The sequence below is a fragment of the Apiospora kogelbergensis genome, assembly GCF_038363985.1.
Source record: "Apiospora kogelbergensis strain CBS 113332 chromosome Unknown utg000007l_segment0_segment0, whole genome shotgun sequence".
Lineage (NCBI taxonomy): Eukaryota > Fungi > Ascomycota > Sordariomycetes > Amphisphaeriales > Apiosporaceae > Apiospora > Apiospora kogelbergensis.
In genome coordinates this window covers 3,919,212-3,936,409 of record NW_027117424.1, presented here as the reverse complement: position 1 = coordinate 3,936,409, position 17,198 = coordinate 3,919,212, and the positions used below count along the sequence as shown (strand labels likewise).

The 17,198-nt window shown below is 54.4% G+C and overlaps 9 protein-coding genes across 9 annotated transcripts; 5 read left to right on the top strand and 4 right to left on the bottom strand.

Moving 5' to 3' along the window:
• Positions 1-150: 150 nt before the first annotated feature.
• PG998_011690 (uncharacterized protein) lies at positions 151-2,437 on the bottom strand (the record flags this gene model as incomplete). The annotated part of the gene is made up of 2 exons (XM_066878506.1): positions 151-2,333; positions 2,389-2,437. 2 exons carry the CDS (start codon positions 2,435-2,437, stop codon positions 151-153), a joined length of 2,232 nt encoding a protein of 743 aa, XP_066727560.1.
• Positions 2,438-4,851: 2,414 nt separating this feature from the next.
• Positions 4,852-6,536, bottom strand: PG998_011689 (RIO kinase 1; the record flags this gene model as incomplete). The annotated part of the gene is made up of 2 exons (XM_066878505.1): positions 4,852-4,959; positions 5,016-6,536. The coding sequence occupies 2 exons, from the start codon at positions 6,534-6,536 to the stop codon at positions 4,852-4,854; spliced, it is 1,629 nt and encodes a 542-aa protein (XP_066727559.1).
• Positions 6,537-7,372: 836 nt separating this feature from the next.
• PG998_011688 (oxidoreductase- FAD-binding) lies at positions 7,373-7,908 on the top strand (the record flags this gene model as incomplete). Its single annotated transcript, XM_066878504.1, is given in 2 exon segments — positions 7,373-7,555; positions 7,573-7,908. 2 exon segments carry the CDS (start codon positions 7,373-7,375, stop codon positions 7,906-7,908), a joined length of 519 nt encoding a protein of 172 aa, XP_066727558.1.
• Positions 7,909-7,923: 15 nt separating this feature from the next.
• Positions 7,924-8,498, top strand: PG998_011687 (oxidoreductase- FAD-binding; the record flags this gene model as incomplete). The annotated part of the gene is made up of 2 exons (XM_066878503.1): positions 7,924-8,200; positions 8,461-8,498. 2 exons carry the CDS (start codon positions 7,924-7,926, stop codon positions 8,496-8,498), a joined length of 315 nt encoding a protein of 104 aa, XP_066727557.1.
• Positions 8,499-9,015: 517 nt separating this feature from the next.
• Positions 9,016-9,531, top strand: PG998_011686 (uncharacterized protein; the record flags this gene model as incomplete). Its single annotated transcript, XM_066878502.1, has 2 exons — positions 9,016-9,405; positions 9,469-9,531. 2 exons carry the CDS (start codon positions 9,016-9,018, stop codon positions 9,529-9,531), a joined length of 453 nt encoding a protein of 150 aa, XP_066727556.1.
• A 744-nt stretch (positions 9,532-10,275) lies between these two features.
• Positions 10,276-11,289, top strand: PG998_011685 (uncharacterized protein; the record flags this gene model as incomplete). Its single annotated transcript, XM_066878501.1, has 1 exon — positions 10,276-11,289. The coding sequence occupies one exon, from the start codon at positions 10,276-10,278 to the stop codon at positions 11,287-11,289; it is 1,014 nt and encodes a 337-aa protein (XP_066727555.1).
• Positions 11,290-12,400: 1,111 nt separating this feature from the next.
• Positions 12,401-13,319, top strand: PG998_011684 (uncharacterized protein; the record flags this gene model as incomplete). The annotated part of the gene is made up of 4 exons (XM_066878500.1): positions 12,401-12,607; positions 12,692-12,853; positions 12,929-13,010; positions 13,123-13,319. 4 exons carry the CDS (start codon positions 12,401-12,403, stop codon positions 13,317-13,319), a joined length of 648 nt encoding a protein of 215 aa, XP_066727554.1.
• Positions 13,320-13,395: 76 nt separating this feature from the next.
• PG998_011683 (uncharacterized protein) lies at positions 13,396-13,890 on the bottom strand (the record flags this gene model as incomplete). Its single annotated transcript, XM_066878499.1, has 1 exon — positions 13,396-13,890. One exon carries the CDS (start codon positions 13,888-13,890, stop codon positions 13,396-13,398), a length of 495 nt encoding a protein of 164 aa, XP_066727553.1.
• Positions 13,891-14,404: 514 nt separating this feature from the next.
• Positions 14,405-15,916, bottom strand: PG998_011682 (Acyl transferase; the record flags this gene model as incomplete). Its single annotated transcript, XM_066878498.1, has 3 exons — positions 14,405-14,560; positions 14,626-15,449; positions 15,526-15,916. 3 exons carry the CDS (start codon positions 15,914-15,916, stop codon positions 14,405-14,407), a joined length of 1,371 nt encoding a protein of 456 aa, XP_066727552.1.
• Positions 15,917-17,198: the final 1,282 nt, after the last annotated feature.

Here is a 17,198-nt window from a genome sequence, read left to right as displayed (position 1 = left end):
AGGGTGGCTTGGAAGCGCGAGGAACAAAATCTCAAGACTTTAAAAAGTCTAACTGAGGGCAACGCCAGTAGGCTAGACCCAAGGCCATGGATGCCTGGGCTTGTGAGTAGCGCACAGACCTCATGAAAGGCCATTTTCCACAAGCCCTTATTAGAGAGCTTCAGAAGTAAGTTTCATGCTCCCCAGCTGTCCAGTCCAGCCCGACCCTTCGCCGCCAATCTGCGCCAGCGGTGCCTCAATCGCCACGGGCGCCCAGACATGGAATTGCCCCAGCACCCCCAATATAGCCAGGAACTCCTCTCGCTTGCCGTCGTCGTCGTTCCTGAGCTGCAGCTCGGCGCCGCAATCCTGTCGCTTCCTACCCAATGTCTTGACAGTAGCGAAAGTCTGACTGCCCTTTCCAGTGATGCTTAGGTTCACCCAGCTGCCCAGGGGGACGGTCGAGTTGAGCCGGTAGTACGACCCGGACGCGAACAGAGTGATATGGGGTGTCAGCATGAGCACCGAGTCGCCGCCCGACAGCAGCGTCGCGTTGGTCGGGCTCGCGAGCTTGTCGACCTTGAGGTCCAGCGAAAGGGTGTAGTTCCGCCCCTTGGAGCTCAGGGGTGTTTTGACGACACAGTCGCTACTGATGGCCAAGCCTCCCCCGCCTCCGGCGGAAGATGGGCAATCCGTCGAAGCGTGGTACCCGTTACCTGACAAGTCGTCGAGTTGTGTTTGACCCTCTGCCGTATTTGTTGCACCTGCCTTGAAGTCGTATTCAAGTATCTTCGACGATTTGGAAGTCACACTGCGCTCTAGATTCTGTCCCGGAATCTTGGAACGCAGCGCATTTAGGACGGAGGCGAATTCGGATTCAGCCAGGTCCCCTCCCCATTGCTTATCACCGAGAGCCGGAATTCCCTCCCTCCAGGCATAGTAAGCTTCCGAAACAACACTCGCGTTCTGGCCGTAGTCATTCCAGAGGGGGGCTACGGAGCCCAAAACCTTCGAGCTGTTGGACGGCGGGTTGTTCGACGCATCCTTCTGGTCAAAGATATGGGGGTACCACAGCCCACCCCCGGAGACGGCTGGGTTCCCATGGAAGGTCCTGCGGAAGTCGACAGACTGCGGGTAGCTCGCGGACCACTTGGCGACGACGTAGTACGAGTCGTCCGAGTTGAGCACCGTGTAGTTGTTCTGGATGTAGTCGCGGAGCGGGTTGTCTTCGAAGAAGGCCCAGTGCTGGATCGACACGTTCTCGTGCACGTTGTCGTACTCGGGCTTGGGCGGGAAGGTGCCCCAGATGCGCATCGCCTTGCCCGACTGCGCCGCGATGAAGGCCGACATGGCGTTGACGAAGCGGTTGTACTCGGCGGCGCCCGCCGTATACTCGTCGGCGCCGATGTGTACCGTGTTGCAGTGAAACCAGGGCAGGAACTCGGCCCAGATGGCCTGCATGGTGGGGATGGTCGCCGGGTGCGAGATGTTGAGCAGGCTCAGGTCGCTCGCCAGGCCCAGCTCCGGCTTCCACTGCACGATGGCCAGCGCGTGGCCGGGCGCCTCGATCTCGGGCAGGATCGTGACGCCGCGGGCGGCGCACGCGGTCTGCATGTGCTCGAACTGCGCCCGCGTGTACGACTCGTTCCGGTACTTGTTCAGGCCCGCGAGCGTCTCGGCGTCGGACCAGAGACGGAAGCGAGCGAACAGATGCAGGGCAAAGTCCCGCGAATAGTGGCCCGCGACGTTGAAATTGTCGCTCAGGTGGAGGTGGAGCGTGTTCTGTTTGAAGAATGACATGTACGCGCATATCTCGGTGATGAACTCCGGTGGGTAGTAGTGCCGACCGGCGTCAAGCATCATCCCTCGGGTCGCCCAGCCCGGTGCATCGTGCACCTCTCCATACGGAAGCGATGCGCCGGCTTTGCCCAAGATAGCTTGTTGCAATAACGTCCGCGTACCCCACCACACCCCCAGAGGGCTTGCGCCACGGACGGTGATGCCGTTGGCCGACACGGAGAGCGTGTAGCCCTCAGACGTTGGCGCTCCCGCAGCATCCAGATATTCATCAGTGGAGTCCCCCAACGTGAGAAAGATGGCACCTTGGCCGGCATCAGTTGTATTGGAGAGTTGGAGCTCCAGGCCGAGCGCGTCTTTCAGATCCGCTGCGAACACCTCAGCGAATTCGTGCAATGTCGGCGGTATCAGCGTCTCGCCTTGCTCGTCACGGGCATCGGTGAAGCGTGTGTCCACAATGATGGACTTCAGGCTTCCCAAAGCCAGCTGGCCTTCGCCAGCCGCCTGGAATGGCACGGTGGGGATTCCGACGAGACGCGACTCGGCCGGTACCACTACTACAGGGTACGTTAGTGATGCGCTTGCTTCCTGGCATTGACACTATGTACATACCGCCAAGCCAAGTCGCAGCTGGCAAAATCCATGATAAATGGGCCTTCATACTTGAAGCTACAGCCCAGATCAGACCTTGGGATGAGAATAATGAATGGAGAGAGGCAATGGAGGCCTCGTCTTCTGCTGGCGGTTAACGGCCGAGTTTTGTATAGAACATATCACAGTGTTGGCATGCATCCTGGTTGGGGGATTGACCACTGAAGGACAGATTTCTCCGTCTTGAAGGGTGCTCTCTCCGTGTCCCCATTTTCAAGACAACGTAGTATCGTTACTAGGATATCGGGCGATCAATCCTCTTCCGTTCACTTTGTGTTTTCCCCGCATAGGCAGACGTAGCAGCTTCGGGGAGGCGATTGGGCGGGGAAGATAAAGGGTCTGGAGTCGGACGTCACCTTAGCTGCGATGAAGTTGGGGAGAGCGGGGAAGCTCCAACTCGACCAACTTATCTGCTTGGCCCTTAACGAATGTAACCGTGGTTGATTTTGCCTTCCCTCGGCCAGATATGCATATGGGCCGATGTCATAAGATAAAGGTAATGAATGAATGAGTGTCAAGGTTAGGTGAGCTGCTATGGATCGTACCTGTCAATAGCTATGACAATTTCTCAAACGCGAACATCTCAATTGCCTCTTGTTGCTGGCCTTCCAAGTCCGCCTCGTCTTCTGGCAGAACGGTGCTCTCGAAGTACGGCCTTGCCAAGAATTCTTCGCCGTCGCCAGGGCGTGACGAGCTGTATTCGTAGCGCACCACCCTTGAAGGCTTCTTTTCGTGGTGGAGGTGATGATAAGGATCTTTGCGCGGTCCCGTCCTCACCGTGGTTATGTGGATGTCGAAGCTGTCTTTTTCTGTCTTGTCTTCCTCTTTGTCGTCGGGATTATGATGAGCCGCGGGCGAGACGAGGGTGGGAGAAGGATCAAAGCCCCCTAATGCTACTAGATCGGAGCTCTTGAAGCCTCCGTCTCATGTCCCGGATCATATTGCGTACGTCGCACTCGTAGAGATCGGCATCAAGGACTCGGGAGTGTGCTATTTCGCGGGAAAACGATAGATCAAAGATTAGGTTGAGTCTCTTTCCTTCCCGATTGGAAAATAGCCTTCCCATCCGTAAATCGGACAAGGCGAGGTCCAGAGCAGGTCTGGAAAGTGAGATGATCTGGAAGCTGGCCAGGCGTATAAGGCTGAGGTTGCGCGGTAAGGGGCCACGCAGCTTCCAGCGATATTATCCATAGTCGTTGTTTGGCCCCACTTGGAGGGATTCTAGGGATGGCAAGCCAGACAAGATCTCGAGTTTTGAAAGGGGCCATGTTTACGACTTGGCTCATTGAGCAATGACGCTGACTTGAATAGCCTTTCGTAAAGGTCTATATCAGCGGGCGATTTCCCTCTAACCAGCTCAGATTAACAAGGCAGTCCGAGCCACAGAACGGAGACTCGATAGTCAGGGCTTGAGGCGAGGGAATAGACCAGCGACCGTGTCCGCAGTTGTCATATCCACTAGGATATCGCCGTATACAGTACCGCCGAACAGTAGATCGAGTCGCCGAACGAACCCGCCTCTCTTCGGTCTTGCCCTCGTAGCATTTCCCAAATCTGCGAGCGCCTCCCGCTTCTCAAGGGTGAGATGGGAGTATAGACGTGCCTCGGCGATATCTCGAAGTGCGTGGCAGGTCCGGGCAACTGCGGTGAGACTTGCCTTGTTCTGGATTGCATTCAAGATTTGCACCAGAAGCTCACTGGGAAGGGATACTAGATTGACGGCGCCATGTATGTTGAAAGACTCAAACGACAGCCAGCAATCGAAATGGTTGTAACTGGGAAGTCTCAGTCATTTGACGATATTGGAATGAAAAAGGCGTTTGGAAAGACATAGGATGGTTGTATGTTTTTTGGTGTCTAATGGCCCGAGGGTCTAGGATGCAATCGACGAACCCCGCCCAAACAAGCCCACCATTCACCAGCCTTGTAAGTATTTTGAGATTTTGCTCTAGTCAAGATCAAGCAGCTCTGCTAGCCATGCTAAATACATACTAAGTACATGTAGGTAGCCTCGTGTTCGACATATTCGACGACACACATGTTACAAACCGCCCTGTAACAACCTTCCATTTTCAGAGCAACCCCATCCAAAAGCTGACACTTGCTAGCCTTCGTAGAGGAGGGTGCTGTCCAAAAGTGCAACCACTATCAAATGCCAACGTGGTCTAGGTATCACCGATCGTCAGAGCTCTTCTTTATCATCACCAGGGCAGTAAGCACATGGGTCAGGACGCCGGTCCAACACCGCGCTAGCGGTTATCTCGTGCAACGAGAAAACGCAGCGAAAGCTCGGTCCGAACAGGGCGCTTTGAGTCTTCATCATTCGATCGGCCATGATATCAACGTCACAATGCATGCATGAGACGCGAGAGATCGAAGGTGGTAGCTTGAGTGAAGTGCTTCTATTTGGGTTCGGCGCAGCGTTTAATGCTTTTTGCGTGACGTCGACGATACCAGCTTCTTCTTCAGCTGCTTCGGCATCTTCTCCTTGCGCTTCTCTCGCTTCTCCTCCTTGATAGCCTGCTTATGTTCCTGTCTAATGTTAGCACTGAGTGGCATTATGTCATTCAATTCGGGAAGCAACATACCTTCTTCTCGTCCTTGCTGATGAAGCGCTTGCCACGAGGCCTGCCTTTAGCAAATGCGCTCTCATCTCCGCTCTCCAGCGCTGCGCCGTCTTCCGACTCGTCCTCCGAGCCAGTCTCGCCATCCTCTTCCGCGTCTTCATCTTGTTTCGATACGACCGCTTGGTCTGCGAGGAGGTTTCTGTAAACCAGCTTGTCTCCTTCGCCAGCATCGATCTTGCGGGCGTCCTTTTCGATGTCATACACCTGCTCAAGGGTCTGGGGGATATACTGGTTTCGGAACACCTCGTTGTCGACCTCCTGTTCCGCCAAAGCGCCCTCATGGCTTTCGGCAGCCGGTCGGGTTTCGTAGAGCTTCTCAACGGCTTCACCAAGAGCTGGCTCTTCCACAGCGCCATCAGGGACGGTGACGAAATCGAAGACCACTCTATCAGGCAAGATATCGACGCCTTCACGTCGGAAGAAGTCTCCCGTGTTCTTGATGTCCATCCGCAAGAACTCAAGAGACCGTGGATGGTCGTGCTCAACACTTTGTGATACATCAATGATGTAAAGCTGGCGGTTGTTGTAGAGAATATTGTATTCGCTCAGATCGGCGTGAACCAGCCTGCACACCTGGTACATCCGTCGCATAATGCCCAGTAATTGGATATACAGAGACCGCCAGACCTCTTCCGAGTCGTCGCCTGAGATAGCAGCATCGCGGAGTCTGGGGTAAGCGTATCCCTTTCGGTCACCCAGGAGCTCCATGACGAGAACGTGAAGCTTGAGCTGTATAGGCTCCGGGCACTTGATGCCGGCAGAATGTATACGGCGCAAATTCCTGAACTCTTTCTCTGCCCATAACTTGACCATCTTGCGACTGTTACCCTTCTCCGCGCCGGACTTGAAGCGGTGCTCGCCAGTGATATATCGTTCTCGGTCCTTGAAGCTGAGAATGGCGGTCTTGTAGACTTTAATGGCTCGCTGTATGGGAGGACCATCGAGATCGGGGTATGCGACGGCACCGTAGACATTGGCTTCTTTTCCGGTGCTGATGGCGCCATGTACCTCGCTCACAAAGCCGCGGTTGATCATCTGCAGCAGGATCATGCGGGTCCTTTGATCGAGAACCTGCTCGCTCGTGGCGCGGTCGGCCTTGTCCTTTTCTCTGCTTTGTTCGCCCTTCACATCGTCAAGTCGGATCTTGGCAGCGTGTTTCGATAATGCGGACATTTGATCGTCGACGTTCGCCCTAGTGTTGGCTGAAGGCTTCTGCTGGTTCGACTTGGGTAGGGCAGCTCCTCCCTGGCGGTTGTAGTTCTTGGAAAGGTCGGACGGATCGTCGTCGTATTCAAGGTCGTCGTCGTCGTCGAAGACATCATCCAGACTGTCTTCGTCCTCATCTTCATAACCTGCAGGTTCTGCTGTTTGTGAATCGATCGTTTCCGGGGCCTCTTGGCTCTCTGTGGCGACCTGCGGCGGTTCGTCTGCGACCGTTGCAGTCTCCTCCGTGGGCGCAGGGGTGTTCGTCGGTTCAGCCATATTGCCGTCGGATAATTGTCGATACAATGTTGCAGACGAGAAGCTCCCCAAAATGGAGCGCCTGTAGTTTTGAAGCATTTTTGCTTCGTCTGCCTGTGGTGGCGTCTACTATCCGATTGGAAGCTTCTTAGTTAGGCTTGAGTCACCAAATCCAGAAATTATTTTGCGATTGATTTCTACAAGGACTTTCCAACCCCGCCCCCGCCAAAAATTCCTTATCTCCTTATCGTTACGGGGAACCTCCAGTTACAGAACCTACCTCTATTCGTCCCTGGATTATCATCGCATCATGACTCTTTCTTTTGGTCACGATCTATGTTGTTAGTCGAAGCTTTCTCGGACGTGGTTGACAATAAGACTCTTTCTTTTACTACACATTCAAGTCACATCGGGTGATTTGAAATCCTACCGATGAAAGGTCTTGTTCTGCCTCATTTGCTACCATACCAGCGTTTGTGCTATCGCTAGTCCGGGCATGTCACTCTTTAGGGAATATCAATTCACCATACTTTTGAGCGGTTTATGGCTTTTTGACACAGCCGTTTTAAGAATGGCTCTTCCAAATGAGATTGCCCAAACTCCCATCTTTAACACTGCAGCAACTTATCCCGTGACCTGCATAAGTGTTTTCTTGTTTCCATTGGCGCTGGCGTCCAGGGTCCAGAGAGCTGATATTCAACATTGACACCCCCGGCAGTGCGCTGCGCTTGCATTGTCTCTCAGAGACAGGGTATCGTACCCCAGCACCCCTCCTTACAACAATTATTTGGTCTCATATTGGAGTCTCCATGAATCCGAAGTGCGTCCCTTCTGCGTAGTCACTCTTTCCAACCGGGATGAAGTTGCCTCTGCAATCCAAATATTGGGTCTCAAAATCATCTTTAAAAGAATGCCACTTTGCTGTCCGGTCAGGTGGCCACACCCCATGGATGGGAGCGGCTAGCATTGAGGCAGGCGTCATGATAGATCTGCAAAAGCTCAATCAGGTCAATGTATCTGCCGACAAGAAGAAAGTCCACGTCGGGCCTGGGGCCAGATGGGGCGAAGAGTCGTCTGCGATACTGTCGACAACTTTGAGGTGCTGCTTGCGTCGGGCGCCACCGTGAACGCCAACTTGGGAGCTAATCCTGATCTTTGGCGGGCACTTCGTAGAGGCCCAAACAATTTCGACATTGCCACATCATTCACCATGCGAAGTTTCAATCAGGACAATTACTGGGGCGGCTCCATCATCCGTGACGGGTCTCATATTGACGAGTTGCTTGAAACTTTCGAAGTCTTTACAGGCAATCCTGACTACGATCCTCATGCCACCAACATCCTAAATCCGATCTGGCAGCCGGCCTCCGACTTGTGGACACTCGCTCTTTAACCTCAGCCCAGCATCATGTTCAGAGCAAGCGCCAGGGCAGGCGACAGCTCGATGGGTTTGAACGGGACAAATGGCAACCTCTTTAATGTTCTCTTGGCCACGACCTGGGCTGAAAATAAGGACGGTATGTTGATTGAGTTGCAGGAACGCCGCATGTTCACGCGGTTCGAAGCCGAGGCAGAGCGACTGGGCGTCACGAACCCATACGTGTACCTCAATTACACAGCATCCTGGCAGGATCCCATAAGCGGGTATGGGGCGAACAAGAAGGCGTTCCTGCGGAGGGTGAGCAGTAAGTATGACCCGAGGGAATTGTTTCAAAAAACGAAAAGAAGACAAATGTCTCCGGGGGGCTCAAGTTGTTTGTTGGGCGAGAGACATGATCGGGTTGGGAGGAGACACCCGTGTGCATTGCTCTTAAGTGTATGTGTAGTCATTATGGTAACCCAACGTAACCCGCGTCAAATCCTCTGACACTTTTCCAATCATATCCTGTGTGTTTATTTCCAATATCAAGTGCAGTCCAGCATATCCCACCCATTACATGTACAGACGAGGGATCTTCGTCCATCAATACTGGCTATGGGTGAGTGGTTGGGTCGGAAACCCAGGGAAAAGTGGAAGGAGGTGCCGAGCGGGACGTGTAACTAGATTATGGCAGCGACGTGAACTTCATGTGACCATAGTTCGTTCCTACACTTCTACAAGGAACGTCGTGCTGGAATATGTATTTTAGGGATCCTTCCTACATATTTCAGTCGAGAGAAAAGAAACATTCTGCCAACACTCGATCCAAAGACCACCAGCTCGGACAAACAGACAGGTGTCTTGTATTTAGGCAGAACCCTTCAGATTCACATCTTTCCAGGTGTTTATTCACATCTTTCTAAGTGTTTATTTACTGACGTGTTTCGGAAAAACCAACTAGTTAGCAACTCTTCCATCCGAAATCCAACACTCTACGCCTTCTACCGGCAACAATTGCCCCCAGCCACAAACACAGCCCGACATATCACCACGTCTTCTTCACCGAATGCACCACCTGCACCGTCTGCACAGAATTCAACAATCTCAAGTTCATCCTTACTACCTTCACTTCTGCCCAAGATGACCAGCGAGCGAGCCGATGTTTGGCTGGCGCGGGTCAAAGAGGAGGAGCGCGCCAAAGCTTCCGGCTCTGGTGCAGCTAAGGGAAGCGACACAGCCCTCAAACATGGCAGCAACGACAAGGAGAAAGACAATCGTTCCGACGCAGACAAAGGCAAAGACAAGGACGGCCAGGACGACAAGGATGAAGAGATCATCACAATCAAGATCAAAGACAGTGCAAGATATCAGCGGGAGACATCGTGGACGGTGAAGAAATCGGATCTGTTGTGGACGCACCTGCAAAACTACGCCCGATCCATCAACTTGAACTATGATCCCTTTCCTGGCCCGTTGCGGTTCGTCACATACGATGGAGAGCAAATCAACAAGCACCACACACCGGAATCTGTAAGAAGATATCTGAACACGACATACTGATATTGTAATTGCTAATAAACTACCCTTCGTCAGCTCGAGATGGAGAATGGAGATGTCGTCGACGTGCTGCAAGAGCAATCCGGTGGACAGTACTGATTATCAAGGCCAGTTTGCCTGAAGCGAATTTGTACTGAACTCCGAGAAACAGTTCAAAAGGTTTGAAAGTCTTTGGAGCGTTGCGTCTTGAACATGAGGGTTATTTTTTGGTTTCCTGGTCCAAATGCGATACTGCATTGTTTTTGCAATACGGACCACCCAACATTTCATCAGGCGGGACACGGACGTGAAAGCGTGTTTTGTTAGAATAAAAAACCTACATCAAGCAACCCCTCCTGATATTCGATTTAACTGTGTTTCCTTAAGATGCGATGGGTTCTCAGGTGCCTGGGCGTCTATGCCGGCGTCCCCAATGGTATTGGGCTTCATGAGGTTCCAGACTGTGGCCCGTGGTGGGCTAAACAAACATGGCCTTACTATATAGCTTCCAGATCTATATTTGTCGATGACAAAGAGATCGGTGTTCTGGAAATAAAGCGTGGGTAACAATGGGGGTCACACAAGCGTTGTTTTTAAACAATACCATCCGCCGTATATTCTGGGCTCTAAGACACGTTTATATAATGCTTAGCCCCTGCTCTTGGACAGGATAATAGCCAGCATCTTCAGACCATCCTTACAGTGCAAGATATCAACAACAAAAAACCCAACAACGAGAAAAAGTAACAAGGAGAGCAATAAGGTAAGGGTATACCCCTAAACACAATGGTGTACGATCGCGTGCTGATCGGTAAAAACGGCAGCATTCTAGGAAAGATTAAATTCTTAGAGAAATCCCCCACAATGAGTCGTGAGAGATCGAGGAGCCCAGGCAGCGTTCTGGAGTTCGACCGAAGGGATACATATCTTGCCCAGTTTCGGACAGTGAGCATTTCGAGCCGTCCCTCTACCCCTGAAGAGCCTCCAGACAGGCCCGACGTGTCCAACATGATAGCAGATTACCGCGACCGGGCACAACAACCCCGTCGGTCTACCAGATCATCCTCGACGACGACGAGAGCGACAAGGATGCCCAGTGAACGCCAATCGGCTACTCGTAGCAACAGTTCTAGGCCCGCGAGACCCGAGCGCCAACACCGTCCCCATCTTGACGACTGTCGTGCATTCTCTTCACCCTCAGCCTCTGGCCACAGCTCCATGATGGACCACGCAGTCCGCGACCTGCTCAACCGCGAAATCCCCGAGCTGCCGAGCCGCAGCAAGAAGCGGTACTCGGAGCAGGAGACCTACGTGCCCTCCCCCAAGATCACCTTCTTGATCGACCAGCCCAAGCTTACATGCCAGATCTGCCAAGCGACAACTCTGAAGTTGTCTTCGGACGAGGATGACGCCGACAAGCCGCAGCCGGGCGACTTCGACTACGTCGAGACGGAAGACGCCACCCCGGCGATCCTGCCCTGCGCCCACGTCGCGTGCACCGGGTGCATGACGTCGTGGCTGGCGGCGCACGACGGGTGCCCCTTCTGCCGGGAGGAGCACCGGCACGCGCGCTGCGGGCACAGCGTGCGGGCGCGGCCGCTGACGCAGGCGACCATCGCGTCGCTGCCGGCGACCAAGCCCGAGGGCGGCAGGGTGGCGGCCGACTGCGCGCCGTGCGCCGTCCAGACGCGGCAGCGGCGCGCCCGCGCCAAGATGGCCGGGCTCGCGGAGGGCTACGTGGCGGCGCGGCGGGCGCTGGAGCAGCGGCCCGACAGCGGGGAGGCGCGGCGGGCGCTGCGCAAGGCCCAGCGGGCGTTCGAGCGCTGCGGGCTCGACGTCGGGTACGAGGAGGTCATGGCGGAGCATACGGCGTGGTGAGTGGTGTTTTTCTCTTCTTGCTGTCGCCACTTCCCCTCACCATCTATCATCATCTTCGGCATATATAATCATGTCCCAGCGTTTAGTTTATTGCATCGTTTAGTTTATTGTTTAGCCTATTGTATTTAGTTTATTGTTTATTAGATGAAATACTAAGCCCAGTCTCAGGAGACATGTTATAATTCGTACTGAAATACTTTTGTCAATACCTACTCGTGGCAGGCCCCTGGCAGCGTCTTTTCAAAGCCATCAGCTAAGAATGCCATCTCTATTGCCACCTCCTTCCACTGTAGGTTTCTCTTTTATATTGTACCCCCGGACTTTATCCGCAGATCCGGCGCCCCACCCCAGGGAATCGGTTTTCCGGTTTCTTCGGTTTTCATCGGTTTCATCGGTTCTGTCGGTTCCATGGATGGGGCGTGGTGGAGCTTTCCAGACGCTTGTCAGGGGCAGACACGCCAAAACGCCAAGGGTCCGGCCGTGGCCCTCACAAACAGGGATATTGCCAGCTTCAACCGGTAAAACCTGTCGGCGACCTAGCCGGATAGAGAAGGGCTCATGCGAATGGCGCTTCGGATACATCTACCTCTATTCCGACTACCGAGCGATGTAGGATCCAGCAAGATCTACCGGTGAGCGTCCGTCAAGGTGCTATCTGACGTGCGAGCTCGGCGTATAACCGATCATTGTAGAACCCTGACGTACACTAGGTCACGCTGCGGGTAAAATCACAGCGACGCTGTCAAAAGGGGAACAAGGAAACACGTCTACTCGGTATATATATATATATATATAAGATCTCGTCTACTCACTAGTTGCATGAGGTCAAGGACTCACATCAAGTCTCACCCACACCCCCAACAGTATCCGCAGGATCCTGGGAAATCCTTACGCCCTCAACTCCTAGAATGTTCTCAATCTCGTGCAACGCAAGCCGGGGCTGCCTACGGGCTGCTCCCCAACGACTGCTTTTTGGTCGGCGTGCCTATGGAACAGTGCAGCCGGATGCCCTTCGGGAATAGTATGACAAGACTCACCTTTACCCTCGGTCCAAAGTTCGGCGAGATCGGAGTAATACTAACGTCTGTTGTGATCGCTGCTAAGCTTTGTCATGGTCTCGGACCGTCCCGGCGCAGCCCGGGGGAAGGTGGCACGCGCCGACCCGGTTCCCTTCTCTTGCACCTTCTTTGGCGAGACCCTGAGCCCGTCGGCGCGCTCCGGCCAAGCGCCCCAGGTGGTGGGCAATGCGTTCGCCTGCCTGGCTCCCAGCGACGGCGCTATCGAGCAGATGATGGAGAAATCCACATACGGCCAGGAGGTAGAGCCCCCCTGCGAGTCGCATCCTTGCCATAGAGGATCCATGCAATCTCTATGCTCCGCATTGGTGCTAACATATCATTAGAATATCTGGGACCTTAAATCGACCTCAATCTCGCCGCTCTTCACAGTTCACTCTAGCAATTTTCCAAGCCCACCACCCACGGGCACGGAGCAAACTACTGTCCAGAGGTCCTCGTCGGGAGGACCGGAACACTTGGTGGTCTTCCCCGATTCACCCAACGTTGTAAGTCTTTCGCTGGGATGGCCTAGCCCCTTGTATTCATGATGACTGACTGCATTGACACATCGTGTCGCACAGCTGGAACGTCGAGTTGCCATTCGGCCGCGCCATTCACCAAACTTCGTCCGCCTCCATAACGAGGGTTACGTTTCCTGGGCAGGTATGTATTTCTTACCCTCTTCCTGCGCTTCTTTCTCTTTGTTCTTTAATGTTGTAGATCTACCCCTGTAAAAGCTGGCTCTAACTATTGGATAATAAAACCCCTCATACAGGGCCGGTTTTCGAGAAACATGTCGATGCGGACATCTCAAAACGCCCGTTTAAGGGATCAGTTATGGTTGTGAACGAGGGCAGCTGGGAAGCTCTTATGGAGCGGTTGAAGTCGGACCCTTACATACAGGAGAAGATATGGGACCTGGGCAAAACCTCCTTCATCCCATTCCGTACAATCATGCGACAGTTAAACTAGAATGCCAGCTTATAACTGAGATGTGCTTAGTTGATTAACCTGCGCCGTTATCAATTATACAGAACGCAAGGGTATATTAACCCCCAAGTCTCTTCCGCGGACCAGGCTCCCCTTTCTTCGGTGCTTCCTTCGACCTGCCATAGACTCCGCCCTGCGACGTCCCGATGCTCTGAATCTCGGTAAAGCCGATAGAGGCCACGGCGAGCGAGGTCAGCAAGAACTGGGCCGACTCGAACGTGACACGCGCCGTACCCTCGATGGTACCATCCAGACAACGGGACACCAGGAGGACAGTCTTCTCCTCCCCGGCAGACGACTGCTCGTCCAGCAGGGCGAAGTAGGAAGCACCGCCCACGTGGTACTTAGCGGCGTCGCCGACGGAAGCAGCAACAAAGGCGCGGAAAGACTCCTCCAGTGGCGTCGTCGTGGCTTGACTTGGAATGCGGCTCGTGCCGCCATCCTGAATCTCAACGATGGCAAGCTCGGGCTCGCTACCTGGTGCCAGGTCATTGCTTCCAGCAAGCGCATCAGTCAGCAACCTACTCAGGACCTTCAAGCAAAAGGGAGACATGATCAGCTTGGTTCTGTTATGGGTTGGCTGACAAATATGAACTGCTCACTGAGATGGGCACTTTCGCGGTGCAGCAGACAGGAAATGGTGACATGATTGGCGGAATACTTCGAGATAATGTTGGTTGACTCTTCGCTGGAATACGTACGGTAAGTACAAAACAATGGCTTTTGAGTAATTTTAATGCTCCCCACTCACACCCAGGGAAGTGGTTTGAGCGATGGACGGCACAGGCTGCAGGGGCTGCAGGTCTTACTGGTCGGAATGAGAGCCGATTGCAGTGATGCAACAGCCGAAACGCCCTTACATGCATACCACGTGACGTCATGTCAGATGCAATGTCTAAGGCCACTCACAGCCAATCAGCACGTTGTGGGTTCAAATTTCCAATCGTCAATTCAGTTGAAGCCTATAAAAGAGAGAAACGAAGCCCTCAGGGGTATCTGTATATGCTCGGCTATTTTCTCCAAACGAAAAAGGGGTAAAGCGATTAAGCCCAACTTTGAAATTCCACTCAACAATCCAGACCTCTGTACTCGAAAAAGCTGCTCCACTCGGGGTCGGCGCGCAGGACGGGCACCAGCTCCTTCTCCATGGTGACGGTGAACATGCAGCCCTCGTCCGGGTTGGCGGAGCGGACGGGGGCGTAGATGAGGATGAGCCCGGCCGTCTGGTAGTGGCCCCACATGTGGCGGTAGGTGAGGGGAAGCCGAAGCCGAAGTCGAGCCCGCTGACGTCGCCGGGGCGGTGGTCCGTCAGGAAGATGCCGAGCGGCGGCGCCGAGTCGATGCGCACGCTGATGCCGCGCTTGTTGCGGCAGTGCGCGATGGCGTTCATGACGCCCTCGAAGTGCGCCTCGTCGCAGCTGTCCGTGATGGCCCGGATGTACAGCGCCAGCCGCGACAGCGGCACCTCGGCCTCGGGCGCGATCACCTCGCCCGCCGACGGCGCCGCCACGGGCTGCGTGTCCGAGAAGGCGCCCGCCACCACGGCGCGCATCATGCGCGCCGGCATCGGCGGGTTGTGCAGCCGCGTGCGCATGTTGACGGCCTGGCCCCAGTGCAGCGGCTTGGCCAGGTCGGGCTTGTGCAGCGGGGCGCGCACGCGGCTGAGGGCGCGCCAGATGAAGGCGTTCATGGCGTCGTAGGTCGAGATCCAGCGCGCGCCGGGCTCCGTCGGCGTCGCGCGCCGCTTGATCTCGGCCGCCTTGCTCTGCGGCAGGTGGAAGAGCACCACCTCCTGCTCCACGTGGTCCGGGTGGCGATACCGGATCGGCGGGCCCTCGACCATGTCCGCCTCGGGCACGCTCCTCTCGAACCGGCTCGAGTCGATGTTGGCCGGGTCCCAGGGAGGGAAAGGCGTGCCGCGGGCCACGGCGGCGCAGTTGTCGGCCAGCTGGCGTGTGAAGTTGGAGAAGCCCATGACGTCGCTCATGTAGTGGTGGCTTTGTAGGCTGAGTACCAGGCCGCCGCGGATCAGGTTGATCTGGAAGGCGGACGTGACCGGCTTGTTCTCGAGCTCGGATTCTGGCCGCTCACCCCAAAGCATTTCAGGGAGACCTGTTCAAGACTGGTCAGCGCCCAAGTAGGCGAAAGAAAATCATCAGCATCTAGAATGCGCCACGGTGAAACTCACCCCAACGACCCAAATTGTCTCCCAAGGCGTGCTGAGCAAAGTGCTTGCTCTCAATGTCATCGATCGATGGCCATTTGTCGCCTTCGCCGTCATACCTCATGACGACCAGCTTCACTGCTGACTCTTTCCTCTTCACGAACGAGTAGCCTCCATCCGAGTCCGGCTCGATATTGCCCACCAAATGCCGGGCCTGGCTTAGAGTCTTCTCGATGCCTCCCTTTAACACCTCGATAGCCTTTTCTTTGGTGTCGTCCTGCAGACGCCAGAATATTAGGTAGTGGTTGTAACAGCAGACCGGGATCCAGTCGAGGGTCGAAAGCCTGAACCGCTCCTCAGCAGGGTCGTTCTCCCACCCCGTGGGACGAAGCTCCATGATCTCGGGTTGGGCCATCGTGGATGTTTACCTGGTTGGAGTGGGAAAGGAGGTGTGTTTGATGTAACATAAGAAGAGAGGGGGGACCACCAGTTGGCGATGTGAATAATCGGTCTGCCCTGATTTATACTCGAGGACAACATGAGGATCATACGGCGGGTGGAGACCGATAAAGAGGGAATAAGAGGGGTCCGACGAGGATTTTGACGGTTCGGTATCATCCGTTTGGCCTACGGCCGGAGGATTCCTCCCAAAAGAACCCTGAAGCGCCGGGGGGTCAAGTCAACGGTCGACGGGGCTAGACATGTACGAACCACCTCGATGGGATCACGAAGCCAATGGCCATCGTGACTAAAAAAGACCCTGTTTGGGCTTCACGACGGTTGGGAATTGAGGGGCTCCTGTCCCCTGCGCGGCCGGGATAATATGCAAGACACGTGGAGTATATACCCACTCTCTAAGTCTCTAGCACCCAGGACTGACAAGGATGCCGCTGCCAAAGCACGAGAGTGGAGGATGGCTTGCATAGAGTTCGGGCTGGGGGAGGCGATTGCCAATGGGAATTGCTGCTTTCGGCGCTTCCACTGTGACCCAAGCCCTCTTATACATTGACAGCTATATAGAGAAAACGACGGTTCCTGTTAGCTTCTATACGTTTAAGTGGGGTCCGAGGGCCAACCTGAGAGATAGCTAGCTCTATTGAGCATAGAGGGAGAGCCAGACGGAGAGAGAGACAGACAGAGAGAGACTGAGAAAGTCCAGAACAAGTCATTCGGCTAAAGTCCGACGCCGAACACCAACTCGTCCCAACTCTTGGCTCGGCTATAAGCTGGCTGCAGAATGTGGGGTTGCGTTTCCAGGAGTCTGGCTCGACAACCCCGACTCCATGGCAGAGCTGTTCGTCGAAACATACGACGTTGCACTTCTGAAATGTCGGTCAAAGACTCACCTCCATGCAGGAAGCAAATCCTCATGAAATCAACCCCTCAAACCAGTCTCTGGCCTGCCAGCCGGTACTGTGGGGGTTCTGGTCCCCAACTTGTTGCAAAATACGGAAGGGATATGTCACCGGTGGATCGCGTCTTAATGGAGGGGTATGAATATTATATAAATTCTCAAAGTTGCTGCAATTTCATCATTCCTACGTCCCGTCCCAGTCCCAGTCCCGGCTTGCTCCTAGCAAACTGTTGCATCATAATTCCATCAAAATATATCCCCAATGTATTCCATCCCATGTGAATAGGACCCATCCTCTAAAAGCCACACACACTGAAGCCGAGGATCTCATCGGCCAGCTCGC